General features: G+C 41.8%; 1 protein-coding gene across 1 annotated transcript in view; it reads right to left on the bottom strand.

Annotated features, from left to right (window-relative positions):
• Positions 1–1,479: 1,479 nt before the first annotated feature.
• LOC138480805 (cysteine-rich hydrophobic domain-containing protein 2-like) overlaps positions 1,480–15,872 on the bottom strand; it is a 455,363-nt gene continuing 440,970 nt past the window's right edge. The window contains exon 6 of the mRNA XM_069612551.1: positions 1,480–12,195. Within this exon, the coding sequence (XP_069468652.1) occupies positions 12,145–12,195 (51 nt within the window). The 3' untranslated portion in view covers positions 1,480–12,144. The remainder of the gene's footprint in view (positions 12,196–15,872) is intronic.

The raw sequence follows: 15,872 nt of genomic DNA, 5'->3' as shown, positions 1-15,872 counted from the left end.
ATATGTGAGAAGTCCTGCAAGGCCAGTTTACCAGGCATTTGTGCAAGAGAAGTCCTGGCAGGGGAGTAAACCAGGCAAATTGGAGTATCGAGCAGAAACGGTGTTCGTCATATAAAGAAAGAACTTGTGTTAAAAGAAGGAACTTTTGTTAAAGAGGAACGTACAAGGCTGAACAGTTTTTGTCTAACAGGATTCTTGTGGGATAAGAAAGATGCCAAGAACTGTTAGACGCAGAAAACATTTGTGATACCAGTGAAGAATCTAGGGGAAGGGACTCAACCTCTGGAATGAAGGTCTTTTTCATTTTGGAGAACATTTAGGTTAGAGTTGTTCTATTTTCATTTAAGAAAACCTTTTTCAAATACCAGGTTAAAGACATTTCCCTTTTCACTTTATTTTGTTTGTAGTGTGAGGGTCAGGTTAGAACATTTGGACACAAGGACGGGTTTTGATTTACGACATCCTAACAAAGCCAGATCCTTAGCATTTGATTCTAGGTAGGGAATCTCCTCTTTACAATAGGGTCCGAGTGGCCTATTCCCAACCCATTTAAGTTGAATAAAAGTCTTTAACCAAAAACATGACAACTTTGTGTCCAGCTTTCATGTCTGACCCGTCACAGTGAAGTAGAAAAAGTGCGACACTGACAAAGATGATACAAGAATCCAAAAGAGATGGGTTTGTCAAGGCATGAGGTTTAGAGCGAATAGGAAATAACCCAGGACAGATTCCTGAGAGACCCCAATTGGTAGAGAGACGGCAAAGACTATTGTAGCATTCTAAGAGATAGAAACAAAGAGACCTACTTGGCAGGAGGTCATACAGTCATCTGCAGTATTTAGAGAGCGTCAGGAAGAGAGATCTTAGGCAGCAAAGAGAACAAGGAGGCTGAGAAGCTATGTGAAACGATGAGCACCAAAATGAATCTTTATAATTTGAGGAAAAAATGATTCATTATCACACTGCAAGAGAAGGTATGGCCAAAGTTATTTTAATACTAATGCTAGGAAGACCACAATCTTGGATTGGTGAAATGAGGCAGGCTGTTTCAAATGTGCCTTATTTTAGAAAGCGTTTGCCAGTCCAGAGAGAAATCATTTGCGTATGTGGTCTAAATGATTTTAAAATCAGGCACCATATAGCACAATTTTTAAACTACCTTGATATGTGAAACAGCGAGTGATTTCAAAACTTAAAATACTTTTCACTTAGTATACTTTGTTTACAACAATTGTGTTATAGACTATCCAAACAGAAAATGAAGGGATTCTGATTGGTTAACAAGCTCCAAACTCTTGGCAATTTACTTCTTTAACACATTATCAGAAACCCAAATGAAAATGTTTGATAAATTCATTAAAAATAACTTTTTTCTTCTTCTGGAATTTCATTTCAATGTACATCATGATCAGCAAAGGCAAGAAATATATCTGAACCAAAACAGAGGGACACCCTAGTTTACTCTTGACCATGTGACTGTGCGCTTCCAATTGCCTTTTTATTGTTATCACAAAAACTAAAATAAAACAGCTAACAATCAGGTTCATATTAAACAAGTTTAACTGTATTTAAGTCTCTGGCTTTACCACTGTTTAGTAGATGCAGTAAACTCCTGAGAAAAAGCACATACAGAACATTATTTTGACAGTTCCAAGGCATGAGGTCATCTCAAAGAATAATAAAAAGTGGCTTTCTCAATTTGTAAACACATTTAAAGACTATGGTTTAACAACAAAAGAAAATTGTCATACAGGAAAAAAGTCAGATTTTTTTTCAAAATAATTGTGTTACAAGTAATTTACATACAAACAAAACGAAATAAGGGAAGAAAATGCTTCTGCTGAATAAGACCGAACTTCCGCAAGTACATTTATAGAATGTACACACTGAATATCAGCACAGTTTTAGCATTATTTTATTGCTTAAAATGCTAGTGATAAGGAAGCTGGCATAGTATTCCACCCACTTCTGCACACTACCAATGACACTCCAATATGCATATACATAAAAAGGTACCCAGAGCGGTTTGGGGGCAGTGGAGAAAAGCGCCAATTAGATTGTGGAACAAATATCCTCTGGACATAGCCATTAAATCCCAGATTTGCCCTTAAGAACCATTGTAAATAATCAGATAAATACAGAGAAAACTTCTAGGCAAACATGGCTTCCTCCAGTATGCCTCAGGGGCATTACTTTGAACACTTTCCATTGGATCTTCAGATGGACAACACTTAAGAGAAAGTAAATCATACATGACGATTCCATTTGAACTTTACCCAACTAATAGATGGCCAGAAAGGATTTTTAAACACCTCCCTAAATCACAAGTGCGATATCTTAATTTGTGACCCTGCAATACATATTCTTGCCTTAGTACCCTTCTTCTTCAACATTGAACAGCATTCAGCACACAAATAACTGGCAAAAGTAAATAACAAAAGGAAAAAATGCTAATCATACATGTAACAAAACAAGCACTGGTTAGTAGGCTTCGAGAAATGTTTGACGCTTTGTGTGGAATCCATTCTCCTTCTTGCTTCTTAGTACTTTATGGTTATTTTTTTTTTTTTAAATAAGCAAGGCACTTCCTTTTCCAGTTAAAAAAACGAAAACACATTTTATAATACCTAGGGAAGATTTGCCTATTAACACTGAAACATAATATTTAATCACACCTACAGAACCGACCTATTCAAGGAGATATCCACGTTTACCTGTCATATGAGATGGATTTTAAATATATACATTAGCCAAGTTAATTTAAATATAATCACTGCTAGCACAAGACCATTTTTCAGGGTGAACACAAATCCCATGATAACAGCAAAAAACAGATACCCTTCCCGGATACTGCCCTCCTTCAAATCAGCTATGCTGCCATTACAATCACAAAGGGACCGGGTTACTTTACTAAACGTTTCGACGAAGATCTTAAAAATACCGGGAGGGGTAGGGACATGGAATCGAGGCCCGGCAGATTTGAGAAATATATGTGCAGTTTCACAATGATGGACGTTAACACAGTGTACAGATGGATGGCCAGAAAGATATATTCAGAAAAAAAAGAACTCTTTCAAATGTATATATATATTTCTTTTTTTAAAAAAGGTTTACAATCAGACATATCTTGCAAGAAATGCTGCTATAAACGTGTTTTTGTGAGTAACAGTCTTGTTCCCATTCCAGTACCTTTTATTTATCATTCTGTGGTAAGCTCTGGATTAGGGCTTTATTTGAATCTGTATCCATTCTTTGTATTTTAAAATGTTTCATTGTTGCTATTTGTTCGAGAGAAGGCATGTTGCGCATAATATTCCAGTTTAGATATGGCAACTCAATCTTTATCTGTTACTAATGAATGAGTTTGTCTAAATGTTTTACCAAACCCTCAGATCCACAAACAAGCTGGGTTAGTTCAATTGATTTAATAATAATGTTTCTATAGTCATAAAATATGTATAATTTATTAACAATGCTTAAAGCTTTTATCCAAAGTACTCAACAAATCAAAATTAATTGTACATCAGAAATAAACATTGAAAGAAAATGGTCATGGTCCAGAGCAATAGTTCACATGACAATTCCAGAAAAGGTGGTCTGCAGCAAATTAATTTTAAGGCATTATTTAAATGAAGTTACAGAAAAATAGGAAAGAATACCTTGTGGTAAGACGTCCAATATGCTAGGGGTAAGAAGAAGAAATGAACGAAAATATGAAGAAGGACAAGGTGGGTGAGGGGCAGAGAGAAAAAAGTGTGAAACTGACCAAAGGTCTCTAAGTAGGGTGATTAAGAGAACTCAAAGAACAAAGAGCAGAAGTAGCAAGAGCGTGAATACTTTTGAAAACTAAGTACATAAACCAATACTCAAATCGCCAATGAAAATGAGCCAAATAAGCGGTAACAATCCTTACCACGGAATGAAAAATACAGTATTGAGGATAAAGAGCTCAGGTGGGAAGGCCTACATAAAGAGAGCAGCAGTAGTGGTGACAACATAGAAAAATCTGAGTTTTAGTTGAAGCAAAGGTAAGCAAATGACAAATCCTTTAATGTTAAAAACATGAAAGTGACAGGATTGGACTATGACAATCTGAGTGTGTGATGAAAGAGGAATCAAAAATAAAACCAAGATTACACGCCTGGTGAGAAATAGAAAGCTTAAGAGGGGGATAAGAAATAAGAGTTTGGAGAAATTTTAGAAGAAGTAATAAAGAATAGGATTTCAGTGTTCATGGGATTCAGATAAAGCGGAAAGATTTCCAGCGGGAAGACAAGAAGTCAGACACTGGTGAATAGACTGAAAGTAGAATCTGTGGATCATCAGCATAGAGATTAACCTGGAAGCCCTGATCTGAAATTAAGGAAGTCAAGGATAATGTATAAAGTGTAAATACAAGTGGACCAAGAGCTGAGCCCTGAGAACACCATATGGCACAGAAAAAGAGTCGGAGGAAGAACCCTTTCAAGAAATAGTAAACTATTGGAAAGATAAGAAGAAAACTATTGAAGAAAAGTGCCCGAAAGACCCATAGAGGAAAGAGTAGACAGCAGAGTAAGGTGATCAATCGTGTCAAACGCTGCACTAAGCTCAAGCAAAATCAATATAGAAGAAAGTTGAAGATGTCGGGTGGTGTAAAGAATTTGATCTGAGAGAGAAAGAAGTGCGGACTCAGCTGCAAAACCCGGTCCAAAGCCTGATGGAGGAGAGGGAAGCAGATTATGGTTGTGGAGATAAGAAGAAAGTTGACAGTATGCAGGCCGTTCTAACATTTTAGACAAATAAGGAAGGAAAGAAATTGGATGAATATTTGAGAGTTCTGTTGGCTCTAGAGAAGATTTTTTAAGTAAAGGAATAATAGCAGCTACAAAATATCCAGACGTTTAAGAAAGATTGACGTGAGTAGTAAGAACTATGTCTGAGGAAGCAGCAGTCAGATGAGTGCAGAAAAAGGAAGAGATAACATCAGTCAGGCATAAAAGAGCAAAAGGAATGACCAGGAACAGAAGACCAAAGAACTCTGGGATACTTAGAAGAAACATTGTGATTTAATGCAAGTCAAATACGTTCAATTGTGATCTTAAAAAAAGTAAGCAAAGTCATCAGAAGTAAAAGTAGAAATAGTAGAATGATCAGAAGGGGGAGGTACAGGTATTTTGTTGACTTGAAAAAATTGAAATAGATCATTCCACAACCACTAGAGTTGCATCTTGTAGCTGAGCCAATGTTGCAAATGGTTGGTTAACACATGGGCACTACTTCAGGGAACAACAGATTTTATGGTGTTTTCTGAAGGTCTGGTGATACTCTATCGCATGGATTTTCAGGGAGAGTGCACTTCCTCCAGGAGAACATATACCCTAAAGCCCTAGATATAGAGAAGCAGTGACTTTAGAGAAGTTTGATCCTGTCAGGTTTGTGAGGGTGAAAAAGATTTGTTCGGTAGGGTGCGACCCTGTTTCGGCAACATCAGTAGCATACATAAAAGGGCTCTGAACATGATCTAGCAGGCTACAGAACACCAGTCTAGTTTGAAGTTGGGTGGAGGTTTCTCCGGCCCCAGGTTGTGCAGCATAATTGTATATGTTTTAAGGAGTTAAAGGAGGTTGCATTTCCATGTAAAGACTTTTGCAGTTGTAAGTCAAGTTTGGATCACCTCAGTTCGGAGATGGCGTTGACATGTTAGTCATTAAGAGATTATCAGTGGGATGGATGCTTTTTATGTTTTTGGGATCCAAAAGGAGGAGCTTGTGAGGGCATAGACTTGAGAATACAGTTGGAGTTGGAAGTATAATATGAGAGCAAATTCATTGCAGGTTTTGCTGCGCTAACGGTATGTAAAGGGCGAGAAGTCAATGATCCTCCGAGCATCTCAGATATTGGGTACACTGAATTTTCTCACGAAAACCAGAGAGATCACCACTCGGGAAGAGGGACTAGGCATCCCAGGTCCCTCATCAGAACTGGAAGCCATCCGTGGGGGTGGAGCCCACCAGCAAATCCCTACAACAATTGTTTGAAGAGACAGACCTGAATTTCCTTTCCCCTGAGATAGGATGGAAAGCAGGGCCAGGGTGTGCTAGGCAGAGAGAGGACTGCATGGGGGGGAGGGAAAAGCCAATCTCAAGTCCAAGATCAGGACTGCAAGCCCTCCTTTGGCCGAAGCACAACCACCAATCCCTGATCGAGCTGACAAACCAAAGAGGCTGGGAGACAGGTCTAGACCCCTATAAAGGACTCGGGCTAAGAGGGGAAGCTGGTGCAGTAGTAGTTGGAGACAGAGGTTTGTGAGAAGGCTGGAAGAGAACTGGAGGATCTGGAGAGGAAGCAGAGCACTGGGGTTGGAAGAGAGATTTAGAAGGCTGAGAAACATTGGAGCCTGGAAGCTTGAGGAGGGACCCATAAGACTGGAGGAGCCAAGAGAACTGGACCTGCTGATAAGAAGTGAGGTAGTAGTGGCCAAAGATAGTAAATATGTCATATAGACAGTGTTATCAATAGGGGTGAAGACAGCGAGGACAAGGGGATGTGAAAGTGGTCAGAGATCTGCACAAAGACACGTAGTACAGGATTGTGGTGAAGATGTAGAATGCGGGAAAGTTGTGCCAAAGGGGTCAAGAAGATAATAGAAAGATCTAGAGAGTAGAAACAGTTGTGCCTAGAGGAAGGTGATAGTGGGTGGAGATTTATAGAGGGGAGACAGCTGTGCTCAAAGGGGTGAAAGAGGAGCAGGAGTAGGTAATGGGTCTAGGTGAGAGTATAAGACGGACTCTGCTCACAGCGCCGAAGGTGGTGATCAAGAGAGGACAGAAGGGGAAGAGCTATAGACCAAAGAGGTGGTTGGGAAACGGGGGGGGAACTCTGGATAGGAGACTGGGAGTTGGTGGAATTTTATTTTGTAGTAATTCAGTCTACAAAGGTCGCTTGGAGAAGGTAAAAGCCTAGGGGTAGGACAAGAAAGCCAAACTCTCAAGGTTCGGCATAGACTAATTTAATGGGACAGGGTAGCAGTAGGGTGGTTAGTTGACCACACACCCACCCTGGGGAACATGCTTCACCCACATCACTTCGGGAGGTGCCCCACTTAAACTTCAAGCCTCTGCTTCCTTTTGTTGGGGAGGAGAGGTCCTTCTAGGAGGACATTACCTCAAGTTCACAACAAGGGCGTCACTGTCAAGCCTCACCCACTGCGAACCACAAGATAAGGAAATTTCTCCCTATGAAAACCACTGATTACCCTCAACCATCGAGGAAATCCAGAGGAAGTCAAGTCCTTTGCAAGGTGAGCAATACAAACCTTTCTTTTTCTTGAAAGAGACTTTTCCGTCTTCACTTTTTTCATTTCCTGGGACAGGACCCGATACCACGTGGGATTGAGAGGCATTGTTGAGTTATCCTAAAAATTTGGTTGGACACCAAGCTATCCTGCTATTTAGATGTACATCATGCTTTCCCAGTTTATTATTTTGCCCCCACACTTTATCAGATCCCTAATAAACTACCTTAAAGACGAGTCTTCCGGGTTTGTCTGGTCATTGAGCCACGTGCGCTACATGACAGTGAAGCGAGTAGTTAAATATATTTGTTAAGCATAACCAATGACCTGTACATGCCGTAGGAATTGAGCAAATTAACTTGTGGTTTGCAGCCAGGTGGTAACATGATCTATTCAACGCTTGGGGTTTTGAAAACTTAAACCGTTGGACTACTGATTGGAAAGAGGTGCTCTAACAGAATGGACTATTCCACATTTTGTGTGGGATTGGAACAGTAGGTTTAATGTAATGATGCCCCCATTTTTCACAACTGAAGACTTCAGGTCCTTTCGGAAGAACACAACTGCTTTTCCAATGGCTGAGCAGTGCCCAAACTGAAACTGTCAATTAGGTTGCAAGTTTCCAAAGTCTTGCGTTTACCCTGTGACTATACACATAGAACAATGGAAGTATATTGTGGCCTTAGCAAAATTGCTGAACATCAGTGGGGATGCATGAGGGATGGGAGGGGGGGAAATAGGAGTGTTTAAAGCTTAAGTGACAACTGGAAAAATTAGAGTGCATCCGTTACTCAAGATACTTGTGGCAGACAGAGCAGCTTGTGTTACACAATGCATGAAGTCAGACAAAGGGGACGAGGGTCTGGCATGGGATGCTGTTAGTATAATGTGTGAGGTCATATGTTATGGCTGAAAGAGATTTATTGGTAGATAGTGGTGACATTATGGATGAGTATACTTGCTCAGAAGTACTTGTGCTCAATGGACTAGTTTTTGGATGGCTTTCAGATTTTCGAGTTGGTTATCTAAAACAATATGAAAGTGATCAGGCGCTGGGGTCTCCCTTTGAGTATAATGGATCAGTTCTGGTAATGGGGTTGTACTTTTTATCAGGTGTGATACGTGGCGAATATTTGAAATGCCTAAGACTTGCAAGTTTCTAAGTGTGATTTATTTTCTTGTCTTAATTGGGCGACAACACATTGAGCGTTTTCTGAGGAATTTGGCAACAGAAATTTAGTAACGAGCACCATAGATACCTAGCCTCTCCTCAAACATTGGGTGTGAAGTCAGTGATTAGTGAATCTGCTGGAGAAGAGATGGTGCAGTGTTGACTTTCTTCCATGGTCTGAATAGTATGAGCATTATGTGTTTTTTATTCTGCTGTTGGTTAGTTGGGAGAGGGGAAAGGAAATGTATTGCACAGGGATGTCATCAGGTGAGGCAACATTCCTATGACCAAAAACTTGTAATCGCATTGTTGGACTACTGAAAATGTAATTTGCCTATTTCTTCATTGGAGTCAATTTGCTTATTAATGTAACAATAAGATAAATGTGAAGGCGAGGCTAACTGTGGGTACTGTCACAAAAAACAATTAAAACAATTATCCTGCCAAAACAAAAAATGTCATTATTAAGAGGTCTTAAGAGATTCTTTGTACCACTTCGGTTTAGCCTTTTGCATTGTCGGTAACAATCTGCTCAGGCAGGGCTTTTTCTTCGTGGAGACAGTGTTTAATAATATTGTTTGTATGTCGCGAGAGGGTTAGACGTATTGGATCAAAGACAGCAACACAAAAGGAATTGAAGGGAGTGGAGTAGATGTTGGCAGTTTAGCCACTGAGGAATCTGGAGCCTGACAGATTACATGCACTGGGGAAGGAAGAGTCATTAAGTCTGGATGATTTGAACATGCTCCATCATTCACAGTGCTTAAAAAGGAGTAACACTACTCTACTATTTATTCAATCTAAATTTTCAAACCAAATGATATACTTCAAAAAGGCACAGGTTGTGATTCTATGTGTCTCTAGGGCCATTAGTTGGACTCAACCTCAAATGTAGGGGGCATGAAATTACTTTCTGAATTTGAAATAAATGGGTGTGGGGAATGTTAAGTGAGGTAGAAATGTGAGAAATGTGAAAGGTTCTGAACAGGAGGACTTTAAAGAATCAACATTTGTTTACATACACAAAATAAAGAGAACAGAACATTGAGCGGGGGAACCGCACAATGTTGTCCTCAACAAATCCTTGGGAAGTCACAAATAAAGGCTTACCGGTTATAAAGTCAAACTGCAGAAGGGACAATAGGGATGGCCAGATAGCAGAAATCTAGCTGTAAAGTGCTCTTTCAATCTAGCACATATTTTACCATATTGTAGTAACAAGGCAGGTCAGGCTACGGCATGGCCACAATCAACATCCAAATCTTTCTAGTGTCAATATCTAGGACTTTTGAATGCCACAGAATGCAAAGGACTCCGACCACTATTTGCCTAGGAGCAATGTCAAAAAAGGTGATTTTCAGATCACTGAACGTTCTTTCCCAAATCTGGAACACAAAAGTTGCACCCCTGTACTTCATAAATATTGATGCTGCCACATTGCAATTAGCCAACCTTAATTTATGATGCTAATATCGTAGGTGGCACAAAAGGGTGGCAAAAAAAAACAGCAAGACTTTACCAGTCCTAAAATCCCACATTCCAAGAACATTTGTAAATGCTGTATTGTCACACAGTGCCAAATAACAAGGAAATAGGTCACTCAACCTAGTGAGACTACCACTAGCAATAGCATCTGCCACACGTAGCATCAACCAAATTATAACCAGTGCATACAAAGTGTAAATTTAACTACATAAAGCGTTTACAATCGCTATACTTTAACAGACAAAATCTTCTTTGACAAGCCTGAACTTAGAATGCACTATATGTTTTTTCAGGATGTCTTTTGAATCGGCAACTTTCACATAATAAATTTACACGGTTTAAGCCTATTGTCAATTTTATCAGAAGAAATGCTTAAAATACTTTAAAATTACAACAATATGAAGGTCATTGAGTCCGAGTAAACCGAATACTCAACTGCCAATGCAACTCGTCTACCTTCTCCTAGAAACACCTGTTGAAGCATACACACAATCAATGAGCATGCTGGATCAGTTGAAAACATGCTGTGGCCGTCTGCACCATGGTTCACCTTTCCGCTTATCTTACTATTACAATTTCCATTTCCATCCTTTGAACTACAGCCCCATTGGCAAAAAAAGGTGGCAATGGCAGCCTATCTGTAAAAACGTCCTCTAGCCTCTACATCAACCAAATTGCTATGCTTAAAACAGAACATTACCATAAAACTAAACAAACGCATTTGATTAACTGAAATTGAAAACCACTGTCAGCTATTTGCCATGGCATTTCCTGAAAGGAGAAGGGCACACAATGTAAAGACCTGACAAGTTATCCCTACACCTGAGACTGAACATGTTTACTCAAGCAGAGGCTTCCCTTTTGTCCATTACAGATTGCAAAATAATAAGTTAGATAACAACAATGCAAAGGTTTGCTTGTCTTTTTAAAACAAATGAGATTCCTTTGTATCACACTCTGCAGGTAAATATGTAGGTTAAATAGATCGCTTCCTTCCACAACACCTGGGTCTTGCAGTGACTTCATTCTGCAGTGCTTACTACTGGAAAAGAAAGATAAGATACCAAAGACAAAGGGTCGCTCATTATTCTACCTGTGCTACGAAACATCAATATTTCAACCAAACCTTGAAAGATTTCAGGATGTTCTGTAAATGACTGACCTGCTCTACATGTACATTGGGTAATCGGTACTATCATTGTAGATGTAAAGTCAACAGTATCAATGTATTCTTGGTTGGCTATTAAATACTCATATCCCTGATATATGCATTCACTTAATACAAAAAAGGGTCAACTTAATACAAAATGTCTATATTTCATCTCTTCACGACTTGCCATTTGTATTCCTAAAACGGGCTACAGGTGGCGGTTAATCGTGTAATTTGAGCAGTATGTTCCAGTTCATTTTTCCAAACATGAAAACACTGTCTGCGCTGAACAAACAGTACTGTACATACCTTTAAAGAAAGCAGAAATGAGTGAGTTTTCTATGTTAAGTACAAAGTGCAACGTAGCCCTACATCTGACCGTATGTACAGTACAAACTCTTTATGGCTTCAACAAACAACCTGTGCCGGGTATTCCTTGACACCCCTATTACAGCGAATTATGCAAATGTGTTGGCAAAACAGAGTTATATATTACATTCTGTAAACATTGGCATATCACACAGTATGCACAGAAGCAGTATTTACAAATCTTTTGTACAGAAAATAAGCAACATATTTAATACACATGATGGTTCTTGCAAAGTGCAGGACCAATCAGTGCTGCTAATTTCAAGTCCTACGCAAGCAAATCGGAACACTGTTGGGCTACCAGATATGGTCCCCTCGAGTATTTTTGTCCTCTGGCCTTTCAGGAGTGTGTGGTGCAGGTTAAAAGGACCATACATTCGAGAAATGAATAAGGCAGCGAGCTCAGAACAAGTGTCAAGCAGCACTGATGAGAGATCCTTAGTGGCAACTATTTATATTCATGTTAAAAGTCAGAGTGCAACACAGAAGCCTCACTTAACATACAAAAGAAATGTGCAAATTGTTCTCTTCTTACACAAAAGAAAATAATGTAGCAAGGAGGAGAGTCTAACATTCTATATAAAGAACTTTTTCTTAAACACAGCAAAGTAGACCCATCTTCTTTCAAAATCATCTACAAGGCACTAAGGGTAGGAATGACAGATTACAGAAAAAGACATTTAACACTAGTCTTCAATCCGGCCGGAAGATTGGATATTTTGGTAAGAATTCTATTAGAATTACCTGTGAAGGGAAACACAAAGAAATGTCATTACTCGAAGTATCAAATATCAAGAAGGTGGATTTTCATTTTTCACCAATTTAAATCTACATTTAGGAGAATAATCGGGTATACGAGCAGGATACTCATCACAACAACTCTTAACATTTACCCCACTGACTTGTTCATAAACTTGTGCTTGGGAAGCTCCGAGCCAGTGAGAATCCGACAATTAACAAGCGTTGCTTTTATGTACTTTTTTCCATGAAGTCTTAGTGTATAAATAGATTTACCCTGCAATGCAGAGCCAATTGACTCGCACAACACTGCCCACCAACACCAGTTTGATCTCATTGTAACCAGTGCCACTGGGTGGGTAAACAACACAAGATAAGTGTATCAAGAGATATTTTATTGAGGATGTAAAAGGTTGGTTCAAGCATAAAAGGGGTGGCTGTAAGGCGTTGGTGAAGTGAATAACTGAAGGATGCTTGCGTTCAGCACACTGGGGGCAATGAGCTTTCAGGCTTTCTCCTGTTTTCTCCTAAGCAAGAAAGCAAAGGTACTCCAACAAGATGAGATGCTCCTGAAGGATTACAACAACAAAAAAAGGCAAGAGATCAAGATGGCCGCTGACACTAGATATTCGTGTCGGCAGCCGCTCCGTTGCCTGCAGAGTATATACGGCGTTCCCCACTACCTGGAGATGCTGGAAACGGTCCACTGCAGCGGGAGACAGAGGGAAGCCCCAACCACCCTTTGGTTTAAGGGTCGCCAAGAGGCGGAAGACTCAGTCCTGCTGGAAGCCACTAAGAAGGTGGGAGAGCCCTACTGGGGTCAGGGCTGGCTCCGCAGTCCTCCCGTAGTGGAGTGAAAAAAGGCAACCAGGCAGCGGGGAGAGCCCAGCCCCGGTAACGGAAGACCTGCAGGATGCAACCTGCATGAGGCAGCCGGGGGTGGGCGTGGCCCTAGCAGAGCTTTGGACAGGCACCGAGGCCCCAGACAATAAGAGGAGCAAGACGGGCAGAGGAGCGGGACGACTCTGGCGGGGGGAGGACGCTACAGGAGTGGCCCAAACGAAGGGTGAGCGAGGCCGGGCAGTGGGTCGGCCCGGCCCCATCAGGGAACCAGCACATGATCAGGCCTGCTGGAGGCAAGTGGGGGTGGGATTCCACCCCCCCTGGACTGGTGTGAAGGCATCCAGAATTGAGAGGCGGTACAGGGGCTGGGAGGTGAAAGGAGCCCAGGCCCGACAGGAAGTGAGGGACGGGCGGCCGTTCCGTAAATAGCATCAGTCGAGGAAGTGTGCATACAGCCGCAAGTGCAAATTATCCCAAGTCAGGACGAGGAAACTGGCACCATCCTGGAGACAGGGATAAGGAGGAGTGGGTAAGGTGCCCAAGTCAATCGTCCGGACCGGACAACCACCAATGACTCAGCAACTGGCCCTCAGCATATAACCGATGACAGCAGCCAGCTGCCTGACTCAATCTGTCTCTTAATAAGAGGGGTGCACTGGCAGTGGTTGAGGAAGCCCGCACTCAGGCGCGTTTGGGGGGGGCAATGGACTTGAAGTAAGGTCACCGGGGGAAATCCAGAAACCCAGAAACCATCCATTTAGCCCAGGAAGCACAGGGAGGCTAACCTATCAGAAAGCCCCCAGGGGTGATCTGCAATCAGCAGAACAGCGAAACATAAAGCAGGGGAAGCAGCTGGGGCCGAGAGGAGACACACGGCAGGCAAAACTGTCTGGAGGACTGTTAGGGCGAATTCTCTCTTTAGGCTGAATTTCCTAACCTAGTGAGTCCCCCAGCAGCTTTGCTGGATTTCTGGAGTTTGTTTTTTTCTCCTGCCAAGAGTGAGACTCTTTCTCCCACTCTTGGGCATGATTTATGGTGTTCCTTTGACTGTTAATGTGTTTTATGGGCAATGGGGTCCTTTACTCCATAGCGTCTCATGTGTTTTTACTATGTGTGTTACACCGCACCCTCTGTGCAGTAACACAGGGGTGTCATAGTGACAACCCACCATAGACTCCATACCCTGGGACTGACTACTGTCTCCCAGGGCATGTAAAGTCACCATTGGGTTTACTAGTGCCAAATTATTAACAGAAACCAGTACAAACCATCATATTGTGGACGTACTGGTCGGGGCAATTCAATTGCCCCGGGGTCTGTTAGTTGAGGGGGCACGTCTCCGTCCCCCCTGATCGAGTTTTGGTTGGTGGCAGTGGAAACTACTTTTTATATTCAACCGCAAATATTTCCCTATGGGATTTTCCCATTGTTCGAGGCTACCAACTTTAATTATTTAATTCTCATAGCCTCGAACATACCGCCGGTTTATTTAATTAATATTAATTCTCCAGTTGGTACTTTTTGCCAGGACTCGATTCTAAAATGGCGTTTGTGTTCTATTCTGTGACTCCAACCCAAGTCGAGCCCTTTGTTCCACTTTTTGGCGGGCTTCTCCACAGAAGCCTCCAAAAGTGGTGCCACTCTGTCTGGTTACCGCAGGGAGTGTGGGAGGGGGTTTAGGCACCCTGGACTGAGTTACCTTGGTAACTCAAGTCGCACTCTTGTGTGATTGGCCCAAGAGGTGAGCCGGCCGGAGAGTCTTCTTCCTTCGACTGGTGGGGATAACCAGTCTGCTTCCTTTTTCGCTTCCTGGAGCATCTCGTGGCCGCCTTGCCTGTGCCAAGCACCCCGGCAACCGGGATACCACGTTTTACCACTACCGCAAATCAAACGGTAGTACCTTTAACCGGAAAACTCTGCGGCTGGTTTCTTCCCTGGCAGTGTAACGACCTTCTGCTTTCCTCCACGTCGAGATCTTCTCTTCCTCTGGACGACGCCGCGACTTGCACCCGCTGCCAGGAACAACTTCCCCCGCTGGAGGATCCTTTCCACGTATGGTAAAACCTTTCTGAACTCCCTGCAAGACTTTTTTAAGCCTGTTGTCATTGTGTGATCTTGGGTGCATTTGTGCCCTGCTCTCTCCAAGAGTAGGCCTGGCCTATGGACTTTTGCTCACAAGTAACCTTTGACTTTCCTGCCTTGCTTAAGAGTTCCTAAGTATTAGTGTGGTGTATTTTCCTACATTCTGCCTTTTTCCCTCCCTTTTTCGTTAACTTATTGGAGTGCCATCTATAGTTAAGCGCTCACCTCTGTCTGGAAATAAGTGGTGTTAACTAAGACTTGTCTGATAAGGAATAAGGGATGTATATATAATAATAGTAACTGCGTTTAGAGTGATTTACAATAATAGTGCTGGAGTGTTTCAATAAGTGTGTTTTTAAATAAATAATTATATACCTTGATACCAAAGCTCTGGTCAGTGTTTGCTTGTGCTATTGTGTCCGAGTGCCTATTGTGTATACTTTACATACTGCCTAACTCTTCTTGAGGGAAGTCTGACTGCTCAGCCACAGCTACCAGGTAAATCTAGGTGGTACAGACTGCTACCAAGTGGGTTTACTGCCAACACCTGTAGTCCTAAATCTTTTGCAGTGGTCCCCAAGGGAACTGCACAGGTTGTTGCCTAACAAGGACCCCACAGAGCCTACCCACTTGGAGAAAAAGGGCAAGCACCACACCACAAAAAGCTTCAAGAGGCCCCTCCCACCACAAAAGACTGGAAAAGCCACAAGCAGGAGACCCGGGAAAAGAAGGCAAATGTCAAAACCTAAAGCAAGGGC

Source organism: Ambystoma mexicanum, chromosome 5p, assembly GCF_040938575.1.
Source record: "Ambystoma mexicanum isolate Mex_15411 chromosome 5p, UKY_AmexF1_1, whole genome shotgun sequence".
NCBI classification, from domain to species: domain Eukaryota; kingdom Metazoa; phylum Chordata; class Amphibia; order Caudata; family Ambystomatidae; genus Ambystoma; species Ambystoma mexicanum.
This window is presented reverse-complemented; position numbering and strand designations above follow the sequence as displayed.